Source organism: Schistocerca nitens, chromosome 8 (genome assembly GCF_023898315.1).
Source record: "Schistocerca nitens isolate TAMUIC-IGC-003100 chromosome 8, iqSchNite1.1, whole genome shotgun sequence".
Lineage (NCBI taxonomy): Eukaryota > Metazoa > Arthropoda > Insecta > Orthoptera > Acrididae > Schistocerca > Schistocerca nitens.
In genome coordinates this window covers 216,077,208-216,094,543 of record NC_064621.1, presented here as the reverse complement: position 1 = coordinate 216,094,543, position 17,336 = coordinate 216,077,208, and the positions used below count along the sequence as shown (strand labels likewise).

The following is a 17,336-nucleotide window of genomic DNA, read 5'->3' as shown; positions in this document are numbered from 1 at the left end:
AGCAAAAGGAAAGGTCAATAGCTGATGACGACCCAGAAGCAGTACAGAAATGAGTGGGAGCACCAGAGTTGAGGATGCACAGTTCTTCAGACATCATGAGGTTTTCCAGAATGCGACCCCTGGGGCAAGTAGTCGAAGAGCCCCATAAGACATTATGAGCACTGAAGTCCCCCAGAAGAAGAAATGGGCGGGGGAGTTGGCTAATAAGGTCTGTGAGAGCCTCAGAGTCTATCGCATCCTGAGGTGGTAAGTAAAGTGAACAGACTGTGAGCCTCCGACCCACAAGAAGATCAACTGCAACTGCTTGCAAGTCTGTAACGAGAGGGAGCTCAGATGAGGGGTGCATGTCACGGACAAAAACCGCTACACCACCCTTTGCCCTTTCCCCCGTCAGATCATCTTTCCGATATACGGTATAGCCCCGTAAAGAAGGAGCATCAGTGGCCCGAAAATGTGTCTCTTGGAGACATAAGCACAAAGGGCACTCTCGAACAAGGAGTTGTAATTCGGCCACATGCGTCCTGAACCCATTCAGGTTCCACTGTAATATGGGAGCCAGTGATCAGGGTGGCTGAACTTTCACCCTGCCTCTGTGTTTTGGAGGAGAGCCCGTACTGGCCGGAGATTTATTCCTGGGGCGAGAAGATCGCCCCCGGTCGACATCAATGTCCATCAAGCTCCGATGACGACCCACGGGAGATGTCAGACAGTATGATGGCCTCGTCATCGGACCGACTCTGACCAGTCTCCTCAGGTGGCAAAACCTTCACCTTTGGTGTCTTTGTCTTGGGGGGCTTAGAAGGCAGAGCCTTGGCAGCAGGTGGAGCTGTACCCTCCTGGGCAGAAGGCGCGATATGGGAAGAGGCAGGAAGTACCCCAATGTCAGCAACCACGGCCTTGTCCGACGTTGCGGGGAGAGCCGCAGGTTTCAAAGCAACCGCAGCAGCACAAGTGCACTGGCAAACGCAGGTATTAGTGCTAACACTAGCAACCTCCGTTTGCGTAGCAACAGTGGCCATTTGTACCGGTTTTTTCAGAGCGGAAGCGAAAGATGTCGTAAACACAGGAGGTTGCATGGCCTTAAAGAGCTTCTTGGCCTCACCATAGGGGATGCGCTTAGATGTTTTGATCTCCTGGATCTTCCGTTCGTCGAGATAGATGGGGCAGACCCGGCTCCAGACAGGGTGACTCCCAGAGCAATTCACGCACTTCACAGGCGATGAACAATCGGCTCCTTCATGGGTAGGCTGACCACATTTACCACAAGTGGCTATCCCATTGCACCCCAACGTAGTATGCCCAAAGCGCTGACATTTAAAACAGCGCATTGGGTTGGGGAAATATGGCCTTACTGGTAAACGTAAGAACCCCGCTTTAACATGCTCTGGGAGTCGTGGGCAACTGAACGTGAGAATAAACGAGTCGGATTTGACTAGGTTCCCATCGACTCGTTTCATAATGTGCTGCACGTCAACAATACCTTCATCAGCCCATTCAGATTTTAACTCGTCTGTGGGGATATCCACCAAGTCCCGACATGTCACAACACCCTTACTGTAGTTCAGAGTGGAGTGGAGCTCGGTCTCGATAGCGTACTCACCGAGACAGGTTGCCTTCCGAAGAGAAGTGACTTGACGGGAACTAGATGTCTCAACTAACAGAGTCCCATTGCGCAATCGCTTCACAGATTTAAGTGTTCCTGCAATTCCCTCAAGACCCTTGTGGATGTAAAAGGGAGAAACCCTCTCAAAGCTACCCTCCTTCCGTTTAATAATCAAAAACACATTCTGATTATCAGCATGTGCTCTGTTACGACAGTCTGATAAATCGCGATCAACACTAGGCGCTGGAGGACTCGCAGCACGAAGTCGCTTCTTCGATGGGGTGTGTTTTCCTACCAGTGGCCCACCCAAGCCACTGGTAGGGGGAAATGTAGAGGTCGAAGGGTCCATTGCGGTCCCACGAGCAGCTAGGGAACTAAAGGTCCGCTCAGACAGAGCCCCGCGTGCCTGAGTAAGCCTTATACAACTGGGGTGTGGCAGGTGCCCCAGAGGTTGCCCGCTTGCGACTGTTCCACCTCAACAGCCATGCATCACATAGGCGCGGAGCACACCAGAAGATTGAGGGGTTTTTATAGAGGTTAACCTTCCTCGCAATCCAGGCGGTCAAGCCAAGATTACCATTCCCCGCAGCACACAACATTCCACTGCCGCGCCATACGGTGGTCGCTGAAGCATGTCCGGGGGTTACGGGGACAGGAGACCGGCGGCGCCGACCAGTCCCCAGCTCAGGACCCCGGGGACGCCATGCCCGTACTCAGCAAATGAATGCTGAGCCCCTGGGGGGCATGTTTGGCAGTGTGTTCAGCAACAGGGTGGTCCACTTGTATTTTGGCCATTCATGTGGACAGACAGCTTGTTGGTTGTCATGCCTACATAAAATGCAGCACATTGGTAACAGCTTAGCTTGTAAATCACATGACTGGTTTCCAGGTAGTCCTGCCTTTGATGGGATAAGTGATGTTAATGACCGGACTGGAGTAGATGGTGACAGGAGGATGTATGGGACAAGTTTGGCATCTAGGTCTATTACAGGGGTACGAGTCATGAAGTACAGGATTGGGAGCAGAGGTTTTGTAAGGATGGACGAGTATATTGTGTAGGTTCGGTGGACAGTGGAATGCCACTATAGGAGGGGTGGGAAGGATAGTGGGCAGGACACTTCTCATTTCAGGGCACGACGAGAGGTATACAAAACCCTGGCGGAGAATGTAACTCAGTTTCTCCAGTCCTGGATGGTACCGAGTTACGAAGGGACTTTGGGAGGTGGTGGGAGACTGGAAACATAAGGCACGGTAGATTTGTTTTTGTACAAGGTTGGGAGGATAATTACAGTTAGTGAAGGCTTCAGTTAGACCCTCTGTATATTCCGAGAGGGACTGCTCGTCACTGCAGATGCAACCACCACGGGTGGCTAGGCTGTATGGAAGACCAATATTGAAGCTTGCCATTCAATCCTGAATTTTCCATTGTTTGATTATTAAGTGAATACATATTTGCAGTTGATGAGAGAGTTTTATGTAAAATACATTCCTATTAACAATGACTGAGAAGTGCTTAAGTTGTAAGTGTGCTGTCAGTGATCTCTGTAGTTCTGGTGGGAATGGAACTGGATTGGTAAAAGCAGCACCTTGCTGCTGGCTGTTGTTGACAGCATACTGTAAAGCCATGTAACCAAGTTGTAATCACTGGTGGTGAATTAATGAATGGCTAGGAACTTACTGCACTGCTCTTACCAGTAACAGTGTTACTGGTAGACTGTATAAATCTCTTCCACTGAGGAATTGCTGGCACCTGTAGAGTGGGTTGCACTGAGTGGTGCCACTAACCACACATCCACGGCATATATTGCAGGTGGGTGTCAGTATGCCTGACGCAATAGGACTGATAATGTTTAAATCTAGAGCAGTAATCTCTTGTAACACATTGTTTGACTTCAACTGATATAACACCTAAGTGACCTACTACTGTTATGGAGGGAGCCAAGTTAAGCCTCTGGGCCTCTTCAGATGCTGGGAGGCTGAAGCTAAGCATCTGAGACTCTCAAGCTGTGAAAAGTATTCCAGCCATTGACGGTGGAGACAATGAAATCGACACTGTCGGATACATAATGACAGCATGCTACACTTGGGGGAAGGCTCATCAGTGTGGTACACAGTTAACAGTTTTGGCTGCTGAGCTTTTTTACATAACAGCTCATTTAACAATTGCAAATAATAACTTAATAAACAGAAAATAACTTCACTGTATAAACACAAGCTCAGTGAAGGTATTCTGTCTACTCACATGAGAAAACTGGACACGAAATGCCAGGGAGGTATAGTCTGTCAGCTGTGGAGCACGCAGTACTCATCGTGGGGGATGTCACCTTTCATGGAAAAATTGTACAGCTGTCTACCAGGCTGACTTCTCTTTAGCACCGTAGAACAGTACGCAGAGATTTAAATAAATTTCGTCCATATCTGTTTCTTGCATTGGTACTATTTGTAATTCATGTCTGTATTCCATGTATGGTTAATACAATTTGTGGAAAATAAACGCCCTCTGGCACTTCTGCACACTGTGTTGCAGTGATTCCCAAAGTGAGCTGCAGATGGGTTGTTATAACATCGTGAAACATCCTGTAGTTGCTTTTTGTAAGGTATTGTGGTAGAGAGACTAGGAAACTACATGCTTCTCTTCATTGTGCAGACCTCTGAAAGAGGGCACTGTATGACCACAATCTGGCAACCTATATTCCATCACGCTTCTCACCTTCGCCCCGTCTTTCCACCCTGTTAAATCCCCAGAATGCAATTCATCCCTTAATAAGGTTTTATGGCACTTAGATGTGGTACACAATTTAATATTAGTTCTTAACATACGTTATTCAACAGTATACATTAATTTTATACCATTAAAATAATATTTTTAATTATGTGCAATTTTTCCTCCCCTGCAATGCAGAAACTATCAGTCCTAGAGAAAAAAGTTGAATTGGACCTTTTTAGTGGAAAATTTAATGTAGTGTAAGTCTGCACTGGGAAACTTTTTGCCAGAAGCCATGGTTTTGAAGACAGACAGGAAAAATATTAAAAAGTGATCTTTAAACGCCCCCCTCTTCCCCCCTCCCGGCCCCACACACCGCACTGGTCAAGATTTTTAGTATGTTATTCATTACACTCTCCCCTACCACTATACAAAAATTTGTGAGTACTTGCATATTTTTACCTGATTTTCATTCATTGACTGAAGTAGAGAAATAATTTATTGCTTGCTTGAAGTAGTGTATGAAAGTGAAAGTGGAAGTTTGTTACTGAGAGTGACTGACAGCTGCCAGTCACTGCACCAACTATTGATCCTTTGCTAACTCTCTTGGGTTTCGTTACTATCTCCTGACACTGCAACCTGCCTAACAGACCACAGCATTGTCTGTAAATAGCCTCACGGAGCTTCCAACATACCAATTATGTGGAATATCATTCTTTCACAGTTAAGCAAAATTTGCACCTTTTTTCCCTTGTTTGACTTCTACAGTTTTCTCACAGCTTCATTTTCATTGTAAAGTACAGAAATTCATCAATACTGCAGTAACACCAGGTGCATTGTGTCAATTATGACAATTTATTGCAATCTGCAAAATTGAAAATTCTTTTCCTTAAATGCAATATGAAGGATGTTGGTGGAAAAACTCTGGGTGAAAGAGATTGATTATAATGAAGAGGAGTATCATAGATATGGTGATGATGATGTTTAGGTTTGTGAGGCATTCAACTGCACTGTCATCAGAGCCCAGAGAAATTCCAAATCTGCACACAGTCCAATCTAAGCACTTTCACGAACGATGATGGATGATGATGACAACACAAACATCCAGTCCCCGGGTAAAGAAAAATCCCCAATCAGGCCAGGGATCGAACCAGGGACCCCATGATCGAGAGGTAGCAACGCTGGCCACTAGACCACAAGCTGTGGACGAGTATCATAGAGCTCAAGTAAGAAGAAAAACTCACTCCAGTTTTCACAGCCAAAAGCGATCTGTGTGAACTGATAACTCAGTGTGTTCTCTCGGTCTCTGATCACTAGTAAGTTGAAGCAATAATTTATACCTCATTGTCACATGAAGCAGTTTAAATTTGCCAGATTTCTTTTATGTTATAAAGTTCATTCTCTCTCTCTCTTTCTCTCTTTCACACACACACACACACACACACACACACACACTCTCTCTCTCTCTCTCTCTCTCTCTCTCTCTCTCTCTCTCTGTGTGTGTCAGCCAGGCTGGCTTGCCTGCCACGCCTGCCCACCTGCCTGCTGTTGCAGTATTTGGGATCTCGTGTGTACATCAACAATGATCCCTTCCAGAGCTCAAGGCTGAGATTCAGCAAGTAATTTCAGAACTAGAGGAACAAGTATGCCAAAAAGGCGTGGAAAATTTCATCATAGGAACGACTAGTATGTGTCTGCCTGCAGAGTTGTGGAGAGCATTTGAGTAATAGCAAATTTCATACAGCATAACAATACTCGAAAGTTGTAGTCTTTATGAGACTCTCTTTATTTACCAATAAGTAGTTACTTGGATAAATGAAATGATATGGAGAGCTCTCAATATATCCATGCTGAAGGTTATCTCATACATAACTGGGTCTCCCTGTTTCAGGCTGAACGTAACAGCTGAAACGCACACAGTCTAAACTGACTTCAAGTTTTACACAATTGTCACATTGTGTAAATTTTGGGGAAGTTCCTGAAACACAGGGAAACCAAGTCACTATATTTAACATTGTCGGGATAGGGCATTCCAACTCCCTTAAGTGCGATATTGCACAAACGTGAATTGAATTGCACAAATGTATTTAATTACTCGAGGTCATCAAAAAGGAGTAGGTTACTACTTCATATGGACCTTCCACATTTACAAAGTAAAGGAAGAGAGGTTTAACATCCTGCTGATGAAGTGATCAGAGCTTAGGAAATATCCTAGCATTTACCTTAATCAGTTTAAGCAAACCCCTTGTATTGCAAAACAGGGATTTAGGCCCCATTTCTGGCACGTGTATGTGTAGAGGTAACAACTCACTGAATACAACAGATGCTGAATCAGCTGCAAACCATTTTATGTGGGAATGACTACAAACCAATTGCCCAGCTGCATGTAAGGCCACCGCCAGAGCCGAGTTGATCACCCACAGCAGAAACTGATGAGCACAACATTCACAATTTCAAGGGCTGGTTCACAACCAGCCATGTGGATCACCCCCCTCATAGATTGCCTCTCCCTTACGCATTTCAATCCTGTACACGTGCTGTCTCCCTCCGAGCAATCAGCCATCCTTCCCCTACCTTCCCTCCTGCTCCCCACCTCCTTTCTCCCCTCACCCATACCACTCAACATAACCCTTTGCCCCAAACTACAGTCGTGATATGATGTATTTCTTATGTAACTGTACAGGTTGTGAATGCTTGCTTGAGTGTGTGTGTGTGTGTGTGTGTGTGTGTGTGTGTGTGTGTGTGTGGGCGCGCGCTATCATTGGGGTGAGTTGTTACCTCTACTCCTAAATTAAACAATGAAAAATCCAGGATGGAATTATATACATTCTGTCGAAACTTTCACACCATGTATGTAAGTGTCTTCACCACTGAGCCACCTTGCTTTGTTATAAGTTCACAGTTTGAGTACATGTAGTGATATCCGGAACGTACACCGAACAATCAAATTTCAACTACAAATTGTATCAATCAATCTTCCTCTCCAAATTACAAAGCTATTTTCTCTGACAAAACTCCACAGCTACTTTAACTGTGAATTTAATTTTGCACAAACTCTCACATTTGTGTCAAAGGAGAGCCCCGACCATGTGAAATTTCAATAATTTTACTATAGGATAAGAAGAAATCATACATCACACAAATCTATAAAAAGAAGACAGGAAAAATTACTTAATTCTGAGGTGTAATATCTACAGGCTTTTGTTTTTTCACTAGACTGGAATATTCTCAGCAAAAATCATGTGATATGCAGTATTGCGCAACAAACTGATTTATAAAGCTGATTAACTCAAGGAATATGAGCAGTTAATATGAGGGCTGTCAAAAAGTATCCGCCTTTATTTTTTATTGTTGATATCAACAATAGTATCGAACCACGCGTGGTCTTACATTTGTAGACATATGTGGTGGGCATACCTGATTTCTTTTTTCACGACTATGGAAACAACCAGTCACTGGATACTCGTTGACAAGTGAACAAATGTCAGTCGTCGGATTTTGTGTTGTGGGCAAAATAACATAAAAAGTGGAACAGTGTTATTGCATCAAATTTTGTTTTAAGCTTGGTCATTCTCAAGTTGAAACAATCCACAAGTCTCAACAAGTGTTTCCGGATGAAGCAATAGGCATCACACAGAAAACTGCTTCAAAGATGGCCACTCAGCAGTGAAGGATGCAGCACGCAAAGTAGGTTATTATTGATCACATAAGGATCCTGGTGATGCAGGACAGACAAATCACAATCTGTGAATTTGCAGACGAGGTTAATATTAGTGCTGAATTCATTCACTCCACTTTAATAGAACATGTGGACCTCAGGAGGATCTCAGCAAAATTTTGTGCCAAAGTTTTGGAGAGGCAACTTCATTTGGAGATCACGCAGGACACGTTGGATACTCTGAAGAATAATTCAAACTTTCTCAACACAGTCATCACTGGTGACAAGTCCTGAGTTTATGAGTACAACCCAAAAACAAAGTTCCAGTAATTTCAATGGAAGCATCCATCATCCTCGAAACCCTAAAGAAGGGAGGCAGGCCTGCAGCAAAGTGAAAGCCATGCTGAACATCTTTTTGACTCCAATTAGATTAGATTAGGTTAGGTTAGATTCAGTTTTAGTTCTGTAGAGCAAAAACTGAGATGATTCTCGTGGGTGTGGAACATGTCAATGTTGTGGTCTACCACGAGTACACCCCAGAAGGTACTGAGGTCAATAAGGAGTGCTACCAAGAGGTTCTCTGTCGCCTTCATGAAGCACAGAGACACAAACAGTCAGACTTGGGGGCAGCAGGCAGTTGGCTCTTCACCACGATAATACACCTGTTCATTGATCTCAATTAATTGTAGATTTTTCTGGCCAAACACAACATGGCTGTGGTTTGTCAGCCTCCCTGTTCCCCTGACCTAGCACTGAATGACTTCTGACTTTGACCTAAACTGGAAAGACCGAAAGTGAACAGATTTCAGAACAGGGAAGACATTATGCAGAACCCAATGGAGAAGTGGTGCACCATACTTAAAGAGGCTATCCAGCAATGCTTTCAGCAGTGGCAGCAGCATTTAGAAAGGTGTGTACAAGCTGAAGGGGACTACTTTGAAGGTGACTAACATCAAACAATTGTACCTGAATAAAAACTGAGTTTATAAGCAAGAGCCTGATGCTTTTTGAGCAGCTGTCTTATAGCAAATAATGCAGGGTTGAGCAAGTGAATGAAGGAATACAATATAAATGGGTTTTGTTAATTTTACGTGAAGGGGATGTGTTAATTTTACCTGTAAGTGGTGCCTGTGCAGAGTGAGCAAGAATACTGCACCCAGTGGGTGCATCAATAACACGGAATCCCAGGCAGCGGAAGCGAGGATCCACACGATACAGCATTCCACCCAGTTCAAAACCTGTGCCAAAATATGGCCGTCCTGAGAAAGGGTTCACAAAGTCTGCCCAGTACCCTGCCATCTTCAGTTTAGTACATACTTCTTGGGCTACAACCACAAACTGTAAAAATACAAAAAACATTAAAATTTGGATTCTTACTGAAATGACACAGTTCATGAATACTCTCATGATCATAAAGGCAGCAATCCACACACAAAACCTGGGCATTCAAATAAAATATGTACAGCAACAGTTACATTATAGAAAATGCAATATACCACTGCCACCTTAACATAAATATTTCAAAAAATGGTTCAAATGGCTCTGAGCACTATGGGACTTAACATCTATGGTCATCAGTCCCCTAGAACTTAGAACTACTTAAACCTAACTAACCTAAGGACAGCACACAACACCCAGTCATCACCAGGCAGAGAAAATCCCTGACCCCGCCGGGAATCGAACCTAGGAACCTGGGCACGGACAGCGAGAACGCTACTGCACGACCACGAGCTGCATAAATATTTCAGTTAATTTATTTTTACATTGCAAATATGTAGCTCATAAGGCAGACTGACAAAAGGGCTGTAACAGGTGGTACTGTGGAGTGAAAGGAGAGGGGTCACAACAGTGAGAAAGTATGCCCCTTGTAAAAATACACCTGCACAACTAAAGCCATTCTAGAATGCTATTTACATGTAACTTCAAATGAAAGGCATTCAGCTTGCCTGCTAAATATCCACAATTTGAGCAACACATTCAGAGTTCATGCTCTTTGTTAAAATACACAGACTGTCATTAACAACTATTGGCTCTGAAATTTTATTCACGATCGTTTTACCAACAAATTTGTGAAATACTGAATAAGTTACATTAAAGAAAGTATTCTTACACTTTTGACAACAGTTTCCCTCTCTCCTTCAGGATCTGCAGTAACATTTCCTCCCAGAGTACGTTTCTTAGCTCTGTGGTATGTTAATGTAACAACACTAAGTTCTAAGCCTCGAAAGTTGACTCCAGTGAACAGTTCCTCCACATCTGTAAAACAAACACACTATATGTGATACTTTACACTGTTTTGAAGAAGGTAGTCTCCACTAATTTTTAAGTTACTGAAGTTTCATCACCTTTCCTCAGTAATACTGGGCACCGCTGTACTGTGAAATCAAACTTGCTGTCAGTTACTGGTGTCTGAAACACATAAATTGCACACATTTCATAAAAGAGCAGAAAGTACTAGATGTTGATCATTTATGTACTTGTAAGTAGCTACTTATTTCCATTAAAGAATTTCTCTATGGTACAGCAAGAGATGTCAAGAAACGCTACCGCTCTCGGTCAGACTTTTATTCAGTGCCTTTCATACCTCTTGGAGCCAAAGTTAGATTCACACCAGAGTAATACACATCATTTCTCCTGCTAGTATTGTATTTATGAATGTTTATATTACTGTTAAAAATCACCTGGCTTGTTGGCAACAAATTTCAAGTGTGATTGAAAGTGCTGTAGGGCTGTAGTTAATATTTCAACCTGTTACAGAGAGACTCGTAAGTGAACTTGTGAGTACTATACAGAATTCAAATTATTTGCTTCTGCACAATGAAAATATGTTAACTTGCTATTTTTGCATCTCTCTCTGAAGTTGAAGTCTGTAACAACAGTAGCTGAACATGGTTTCTCCAGCTTAAGTTTTCTTCAATGTTCACACTCAACCTACAACATATCATCTTTTATTAGGGTGCAACACACTATACAAATGTCTGCCTCTGAAGGTAGAATACTACACTCATGTTCATAAATTAAGGATAGTGCTGATACATGGTGAAACAATGCTACGGTGGGTGGTTTGTGGCTTTAAATCACCCCGGGGTATGACCATGCGGTGCATTTGACCTGCAGTCGTCGCACGGTGGCACTGGCAGCAGTTTTCACATACGCAGAGGTTGTTGGTGCATGTCAGAGTATGGTGCAGCGAGTAAGTGTGCAGACGTTTTCAGACGTGCTAATGGTGACTGTGTGTTGAAAATGGCTCAAAGAACACAAATTGATGACATTGTGAGGGGTAGAATACTAGGGCGACTGGAGGCTGGTCAAACACAGCAGGTCGTAGCACGGACCCTCCATGTGGCACAAAGTGTGATCTCACGATTATGGCAACAATTCCAGCAGACAGGAAACGTGTCCAAGCACTACAGTACGGGACATCCACAGTGTACACCACCACAAGAAAACCGATATCTCACCATCAGTGCCCGGAGGCGGCCACGGAGTACTGCATTTAGCCTTGTTAGGGGCCTCACCGCAGCCGCTGGAACAGTTGTCTCCAGACACACAGTCTACAGACGACTGAACAGACATAGTTTATTCGCCCGGAGACCTGCAAGGTGCATTCCACTGACCTCTGGTCACAGGAGAGGCCGTAAAACCTGGTGTCGACAACACAGTACATAATCATTCGAACGGTGGTCCCAGGTTATGTTCACAGACGAGTCCAGGTATAGTCTGAACAGTGATTCTCGCTGGGTTTTCATCTGGCGTGAATCAGGAACCAGATACCAACCCCTTAATGTCCTTGAAAGGGACCTGTACGGAGGTCGTGGTGGGGGGTGGGACTATAATTGGTGCATGTACACCGCTGCTTGTCATTGACAGAGGAACTGTAACAGGTCAGGTGTATCGAGACGACATTTTGCACCAGTTTGTCTGCCTTTTCAGGGGTGCAGTGGGTCCCACCTTCCTCCTAATGGATCATAATGCATGGCCCCACCGAGCTGTCATCGTTTAGAAGTACCTTGAAACAGAAGATATCAGGCGAATGGAGTGGCCTGCCTGTTCTCCAGACCTAAGCCCCATCGAGCACATCTGGGATGCTCTCGACCGACGTATCACTGCACGTCTTCAAACCCCTACAACACTTCACGAGCTGTGACAGGCACTGGTGCAAGAATCGAAGGTTATACCCCAGCAGCTGCTCAACCACCTGATCCAGAGTATACCAACCCATTGTGCGGCCTGTGTAAATGTGCATGATGATCATATCATATATTGATGTTGGGGTACATGCGCAGGAAACAGTGGCATTTTGTGGCACATGTGTTTCAGGATGGTTTTCTCAACTTTTCTCTATAGATGGTTCTTTGGGCATACTGACAGTGAAATCATGAACAAAAAGGGATAATTCTTACTCATTACTCCAATAAGGTGATGGATATTTATAGCACAAAAACAGTAACGGCCAAATTTAAACATGACAGAATGCCCACAGTAATTTCTCTCCATTCATATAAAGTGCCATCCCTTGGTGAAATACTTGAGTAGACTAATATTAATTTCTGCATTCTATTCCTTATATAAGAACAAAATCAAGGACATTCTGTAACATGTATTTCACAAAAAAAATTTCAAACAGAATGGCATGACTGACATAACTGAATGCTTCTGATAAATTACACAGCATCTCAACTGTGAAAATTTCATTATTCACAAATGTAATTTTGTGCCTAATAGTACTCCAAACCAATGTCATGTCACTGGAATCTACATACACTGTCACTATCGACCTATCCCTGGAAGACTAGTGGTGAAAACAACAGAATGAGGATGTTGTTAACTGTCACAGTCCAAAATCAAGTATGTTGAAGGTAAAAAGGGCTAATGAATTGTTTCCAGCAATGTCAAGAAACAGAATAAAAATGGTGATCCAAACCCTTTGTCCCATAGAAAGTACTAATCCCGCAAGTGTGTTAAGGGGTACACATACAGAGCTCCAGACAAAGCTATACTACTCGTGCCTCCCCCCCCCCCCCCCCCCATCTTTACTTCATCTAGTACCTTCCTCTCCTATTTTACAGAAGCTGTTCTGCATATTTTATGGCAATAAATTCCTGTTTGTAAAGTAGAAGAGATGTAGCAGCAGAAGTAAAGATGTGAGGGCAGATCATTAATCACATCTAGATAAGCTCACTCGGTAAGCACTGCCCATTAAAGACATGGTTCGCCTTTGAGTCCCAGTCCGGCACACAGTCTTAATCTGACCAGAAGTTTGAAACGAGTACACACACTTCTCACAGTTCAATTCTGGAAACAATTTCCTAGGATGTGGCTAAGACATTTCTCCAAAATACCCTTTCTTCCAGGAGGGCCACTCCCACAAAGTATGTCAGCAGACTTACGTGAGTTTTGGAAAGTAGGAGAGAGGTACTATTACAAGTACAGCAGGTCCCAACTTGTACTCGGTCAGTACTGTCTGTGTGAGGATTCCTTGTAAAAGGCAAGGAAGAGAAATGGACACGTGAATGGTGTATTTAAGTGATTCCGTTGGTTTCAAGTTCTTTCAGAATGGGCATTTTAGTACCCACACCAAACATGCAAATGGAAGGTACAGACATACTGATACATTTAACATCATCTACATCAGATGAGGCCACTTCCAGCGGAATGCTGACTATATCACAGGCCAGAAATGTGCACTTCTGTAGTGGGAAAATATAAGGCCATCTTGCTGTGGACTCCTTCTCAGTTGCTATTATTTGATACAAGTGAAATGTGAGCGCCTATGCTGTTTACCTATGCCAACTTACTCTTGTGCTGGATAGTGCTTCAGCTGATGAGTGTGCTGTTTTCACCACTGTGCTGTACATTGTAATTTCCGTACATCTGCATAACAAAATAGAACTGCATGGATTTATATACATTTCTATCATGAACTATTACTTACATTGTTTGCATTAAGAATTTCTTTTGTTTGGTTTTGGATTAAGAGACAATTTGAATCTGTTGATACAAAAGTTTATTTGTATCAATAAATGTTGTCGGTCCTAAAGTGAAGGTTACAATAGTTGTCATTTGCAAGAACCTACTAAAATACTTTCTCTGCAATGTGATTTCATGAATTCAGTGTACTTCAAGAATAATCAACTCTGAGAGCCCACCCAGTAGCAACACTATGTTCACCACTTGCAGGCAGTGTGGCCACTTAGGGAACGAGCCTTCTAATGAAGGAATGCATACTCAGCAGTTAACAACAATTCATTACTTTAGTAACATGACATATTATATATGAATGTCACTGTTTACTTATGCAAACTAGGTTTTTTTTACCTTTAAAGTTAATTTTGTCAAGTTATTTAAATAAATATTTACCTTCACACTTATACCACATAATCCTAACCATTTACACTTCTTGATCCTTCTCCTACCTCACACTATCCTGCCACCACGTCTCATTTCCCTAGTCATCATTCCTGACATACACACCTGCATAATATGAACGGCTATAGTAAAATTTTTTTGTACAATCAAAAGTTGTCACAACTTAAGACTTTGAAGCAGGTGTGATGGATGTGCCACTGGTGCCCAATTTCTGACTGCATTCTGTTATTTAAAAGATTTTGACTGATCACAATTTACAACCATTCAAGTAAACTGGTAATATCAAAATTCCTTAAGTGTCTTCACCACGTGTTTACTTAAATAGGTACTTATTGTTCTTTTTGTTTTCATGTGTAAGTATGAAGATGATAATCGTGCAATTGAGAATGTGAAAATAAACAGTTTTGATAATTTTACTATTGGTAGGAACACAATTCAAGGAGGATTCTAATGTTTTACAAGTGCCCACATGTTAATAAGTGGAAGTGTATGGCAGGAAACAATTACATGTCTGAACCCTATGCATGTGATCAGCAGTCAAGGAGTTAACCAAAATATTGATGAAAGTTATGTTCCTTAGTTCACTCAGAGACACTGTATGACTTTTGTTATATATTAATACAGAGAACTAAATTAGATCAGTGCATCAACACTTTATTCAGAAACAAAGGGTAGTGAGGAAGGGAATACATAAAGCAGAAGATGAACTTAAAATAGCCATTGTCATTAACCATGCATTAATTTCATAAAAGAAAGGGTACCTTTTCAATGTATGTATTCAAACTTAAGAAAAAAGATATGTAACGAAAAGCACATACAAATGTTTCATCAAAACGTTGATACACCACATTTGTAGAAAAAACTGTAAATTAATGAGAAAGTAATTCACATGTCTATAGAGCAAATACACTGCATCTCATAATTTGTAAAGCAGTCAAATGTCAAAAATTTAAAATATTCAAGTCATAATAACAAACGCTGTCAATGGAAAGTCCAGGTTGCAATTTGTAATAGTCTTTTCATTGTGCCGGGCTTCAGCATCATCAATCATCTTTATGGTGAGGAGGAATCTGTCCTTTCCATAATGTTGTTAACTGCAAAAGTGGTTAAGAAGGAATCAAAGGAAAGAAGAGTCAAAAGAAGTGCCTGAAAACTATGAAAGAAGCAGAACGGCAGGGAATTATTAAAAAATAAATAAATAAATAAATAAATTCAATTGCAGACTTGTTTTCAACATTTTAGGAGAAATGAAATAAAAGTGATAGACTTATGTGAAAACACAGCCTCAATCTTTTTCCACTTAAAAATACACACAACCACACAATCTTTGATAAATGAAAAGTGCATCAAGCAGATAGAAATAGCTTGAATTATCAACTGTACAAATATCAGCACCACAGGCCGGTATTCTCTTCAGAGGCTGAGTTAGTTAGGTTCATGCTAAATAGATCATTTTACATAATAAATCATAATGATGTGGAATGAGTCCTTTTACATTCACATCACATATTAATTTATGCATCCCTGTATGATTACATGCTGAACAATAAAGAAAAAATAAATAAATAAATAAAAAAATAAAGTAATATTTACAGATGTGAGTTCGTAGTTCCTACCAACCACCTTTTACACATTACAATAATAAAAATTCCTCTATGGAACAAGGAGGAGTTGTCAAGAAGAAACTTTCTCAGTTTGTTTTCAAATTTTACTTTGCCATTTGTCCAACACTTGGATGTGATCAACAGTTTTTGCTGTAGTTTTTGTTTTTGGGTAAAGACAGTCTTAATACAGAGTAACGAATGGCATTTTTTCTTCAGGTATTGTAATTATGCACATCATTGCTCCTTTTGTAAGATTTGCAATGGTTCTAAGTGCAAATGTGGCTGGACAAAGTTGTTCCAGGAGTTCTAAAATGTCCGTTTTCAAGTTTAAATTCTCATTGTATGGACACCTAAGAAATTTGAGGTTTCCCCCCTCCCCCATTTATTATTTCCTCACCATGTGTTACACCTATCATTGGATATGCAGAACTGAATACATTGTGTGTTTTTAAAATTGAGGGCGAGATCATGCGCAAAAAGCCAGTCAATGACACATTTAAGCACTTTATCATTTCTTCTGATCCTGTGTGCATGCTGGGACTGATTACAATACTAGTGCCATCTGCAAAAAGAATTAATTCTGCCTCATATATTGGACAGAAGATCGTTTACATATATGAGGAACAACAGTGGACCTTAGATTCAGCCTTGAGGAACCCCACACGATTTCTTTCTAGTCAGAATTATGTCCCTGGACTACATTTGTGGAATTACAACTTTATCCATTCTTTCGTTTAGATACAACATTATCCATTGATTGGCTGTACCAACAATACTATAAAACTTCAGTTTATCTAGGAGAATATCGAGATTCACACAGTCAAATGCCTTAGACAGTTAGCAGAAAATAACAACCAGCCCTATTTCATTATTAAACGCTTGTAAAATCTCACACGTAAATGGCATTCTCAGAAGAGAATCTCTTCGAAAAACCCAAACTGTGATTTGCTGTGGATATTATCTATCGTTGCTAAAGTGAGATAATATTCTAGAATACATTACCTTCCAAAAAGTTTGGAAAATGATGTCAGCAGTGAAATAGGTCGGTAGTTATTGACAGTTATTGAATCCACCTTTTATGATACAGATTCCACTAATTTTAGGTAACCAAATGTCATGCAGAATATTAATCTCACCTTAGAAGGAAGATTAGGGTTTAACAATCCACCGACAATTCGGTCATTGAGAGACTGAGCACAAAAATGGATTAGGAAAGGATGGGGAATGGAATTGGCACAGTTCTTTGCAGAGGAATCACTTTGGCATTTGATTTAAGCAATTTAGCGAAAGCACGGAAAATTTACATCTTGATGATCAGATGGGCATTTGAACCACTGTCTTACTGAGTGCAATTCCAGTGTCTTAATAGCTGGGCCACGGAAAATTTACATCTCGATG

At 41.7% G+C, this 17,336-nt stretch overlaps 1 protein-coding gene across 2 annotated transcripts in view; it reads right to left on the bottom strand.

Moving 5' to 3' along the window:
• LOC126199379 (cobalamin trafficking protein CblD-like) overlaps window positions 1-17,336 on the bottom strand; it is a 44,103-nt gene that overhangs the window by 9,849 nt on the left and 16,918 nt on the right. The window contains exons 3-6 of one of the 2 annotated variants that reach the window (XM_049936296.1): window positions 10,311-10,374; window positions 10,076-10,221; window positions 9,081-9,303; window positions 2,341-2,431 (exon numbers count right to left, since the gene is read on the bottom strand). In XM_049936296.1, coding sequence (XP_049792253.1) covers window positions 2,364-2,431; window positions 9,081-9,303; window positions 10,076-10,221; window positions 10,311-10,374 — 501 coding nt within the window. In that variant the 3' untranslated portion in view covers window positions 2,341-2,363. Of the gene's footprint in view, window positions 1-2,340; window positions 2,432-9,080; window positions 9,304-10,075; window positions 10,222-10,310; window positions 10,375-17,336 lie in introns of those variants that run through there. The other variant, XM_049936295.1, reaches the window with a different exon arrangement.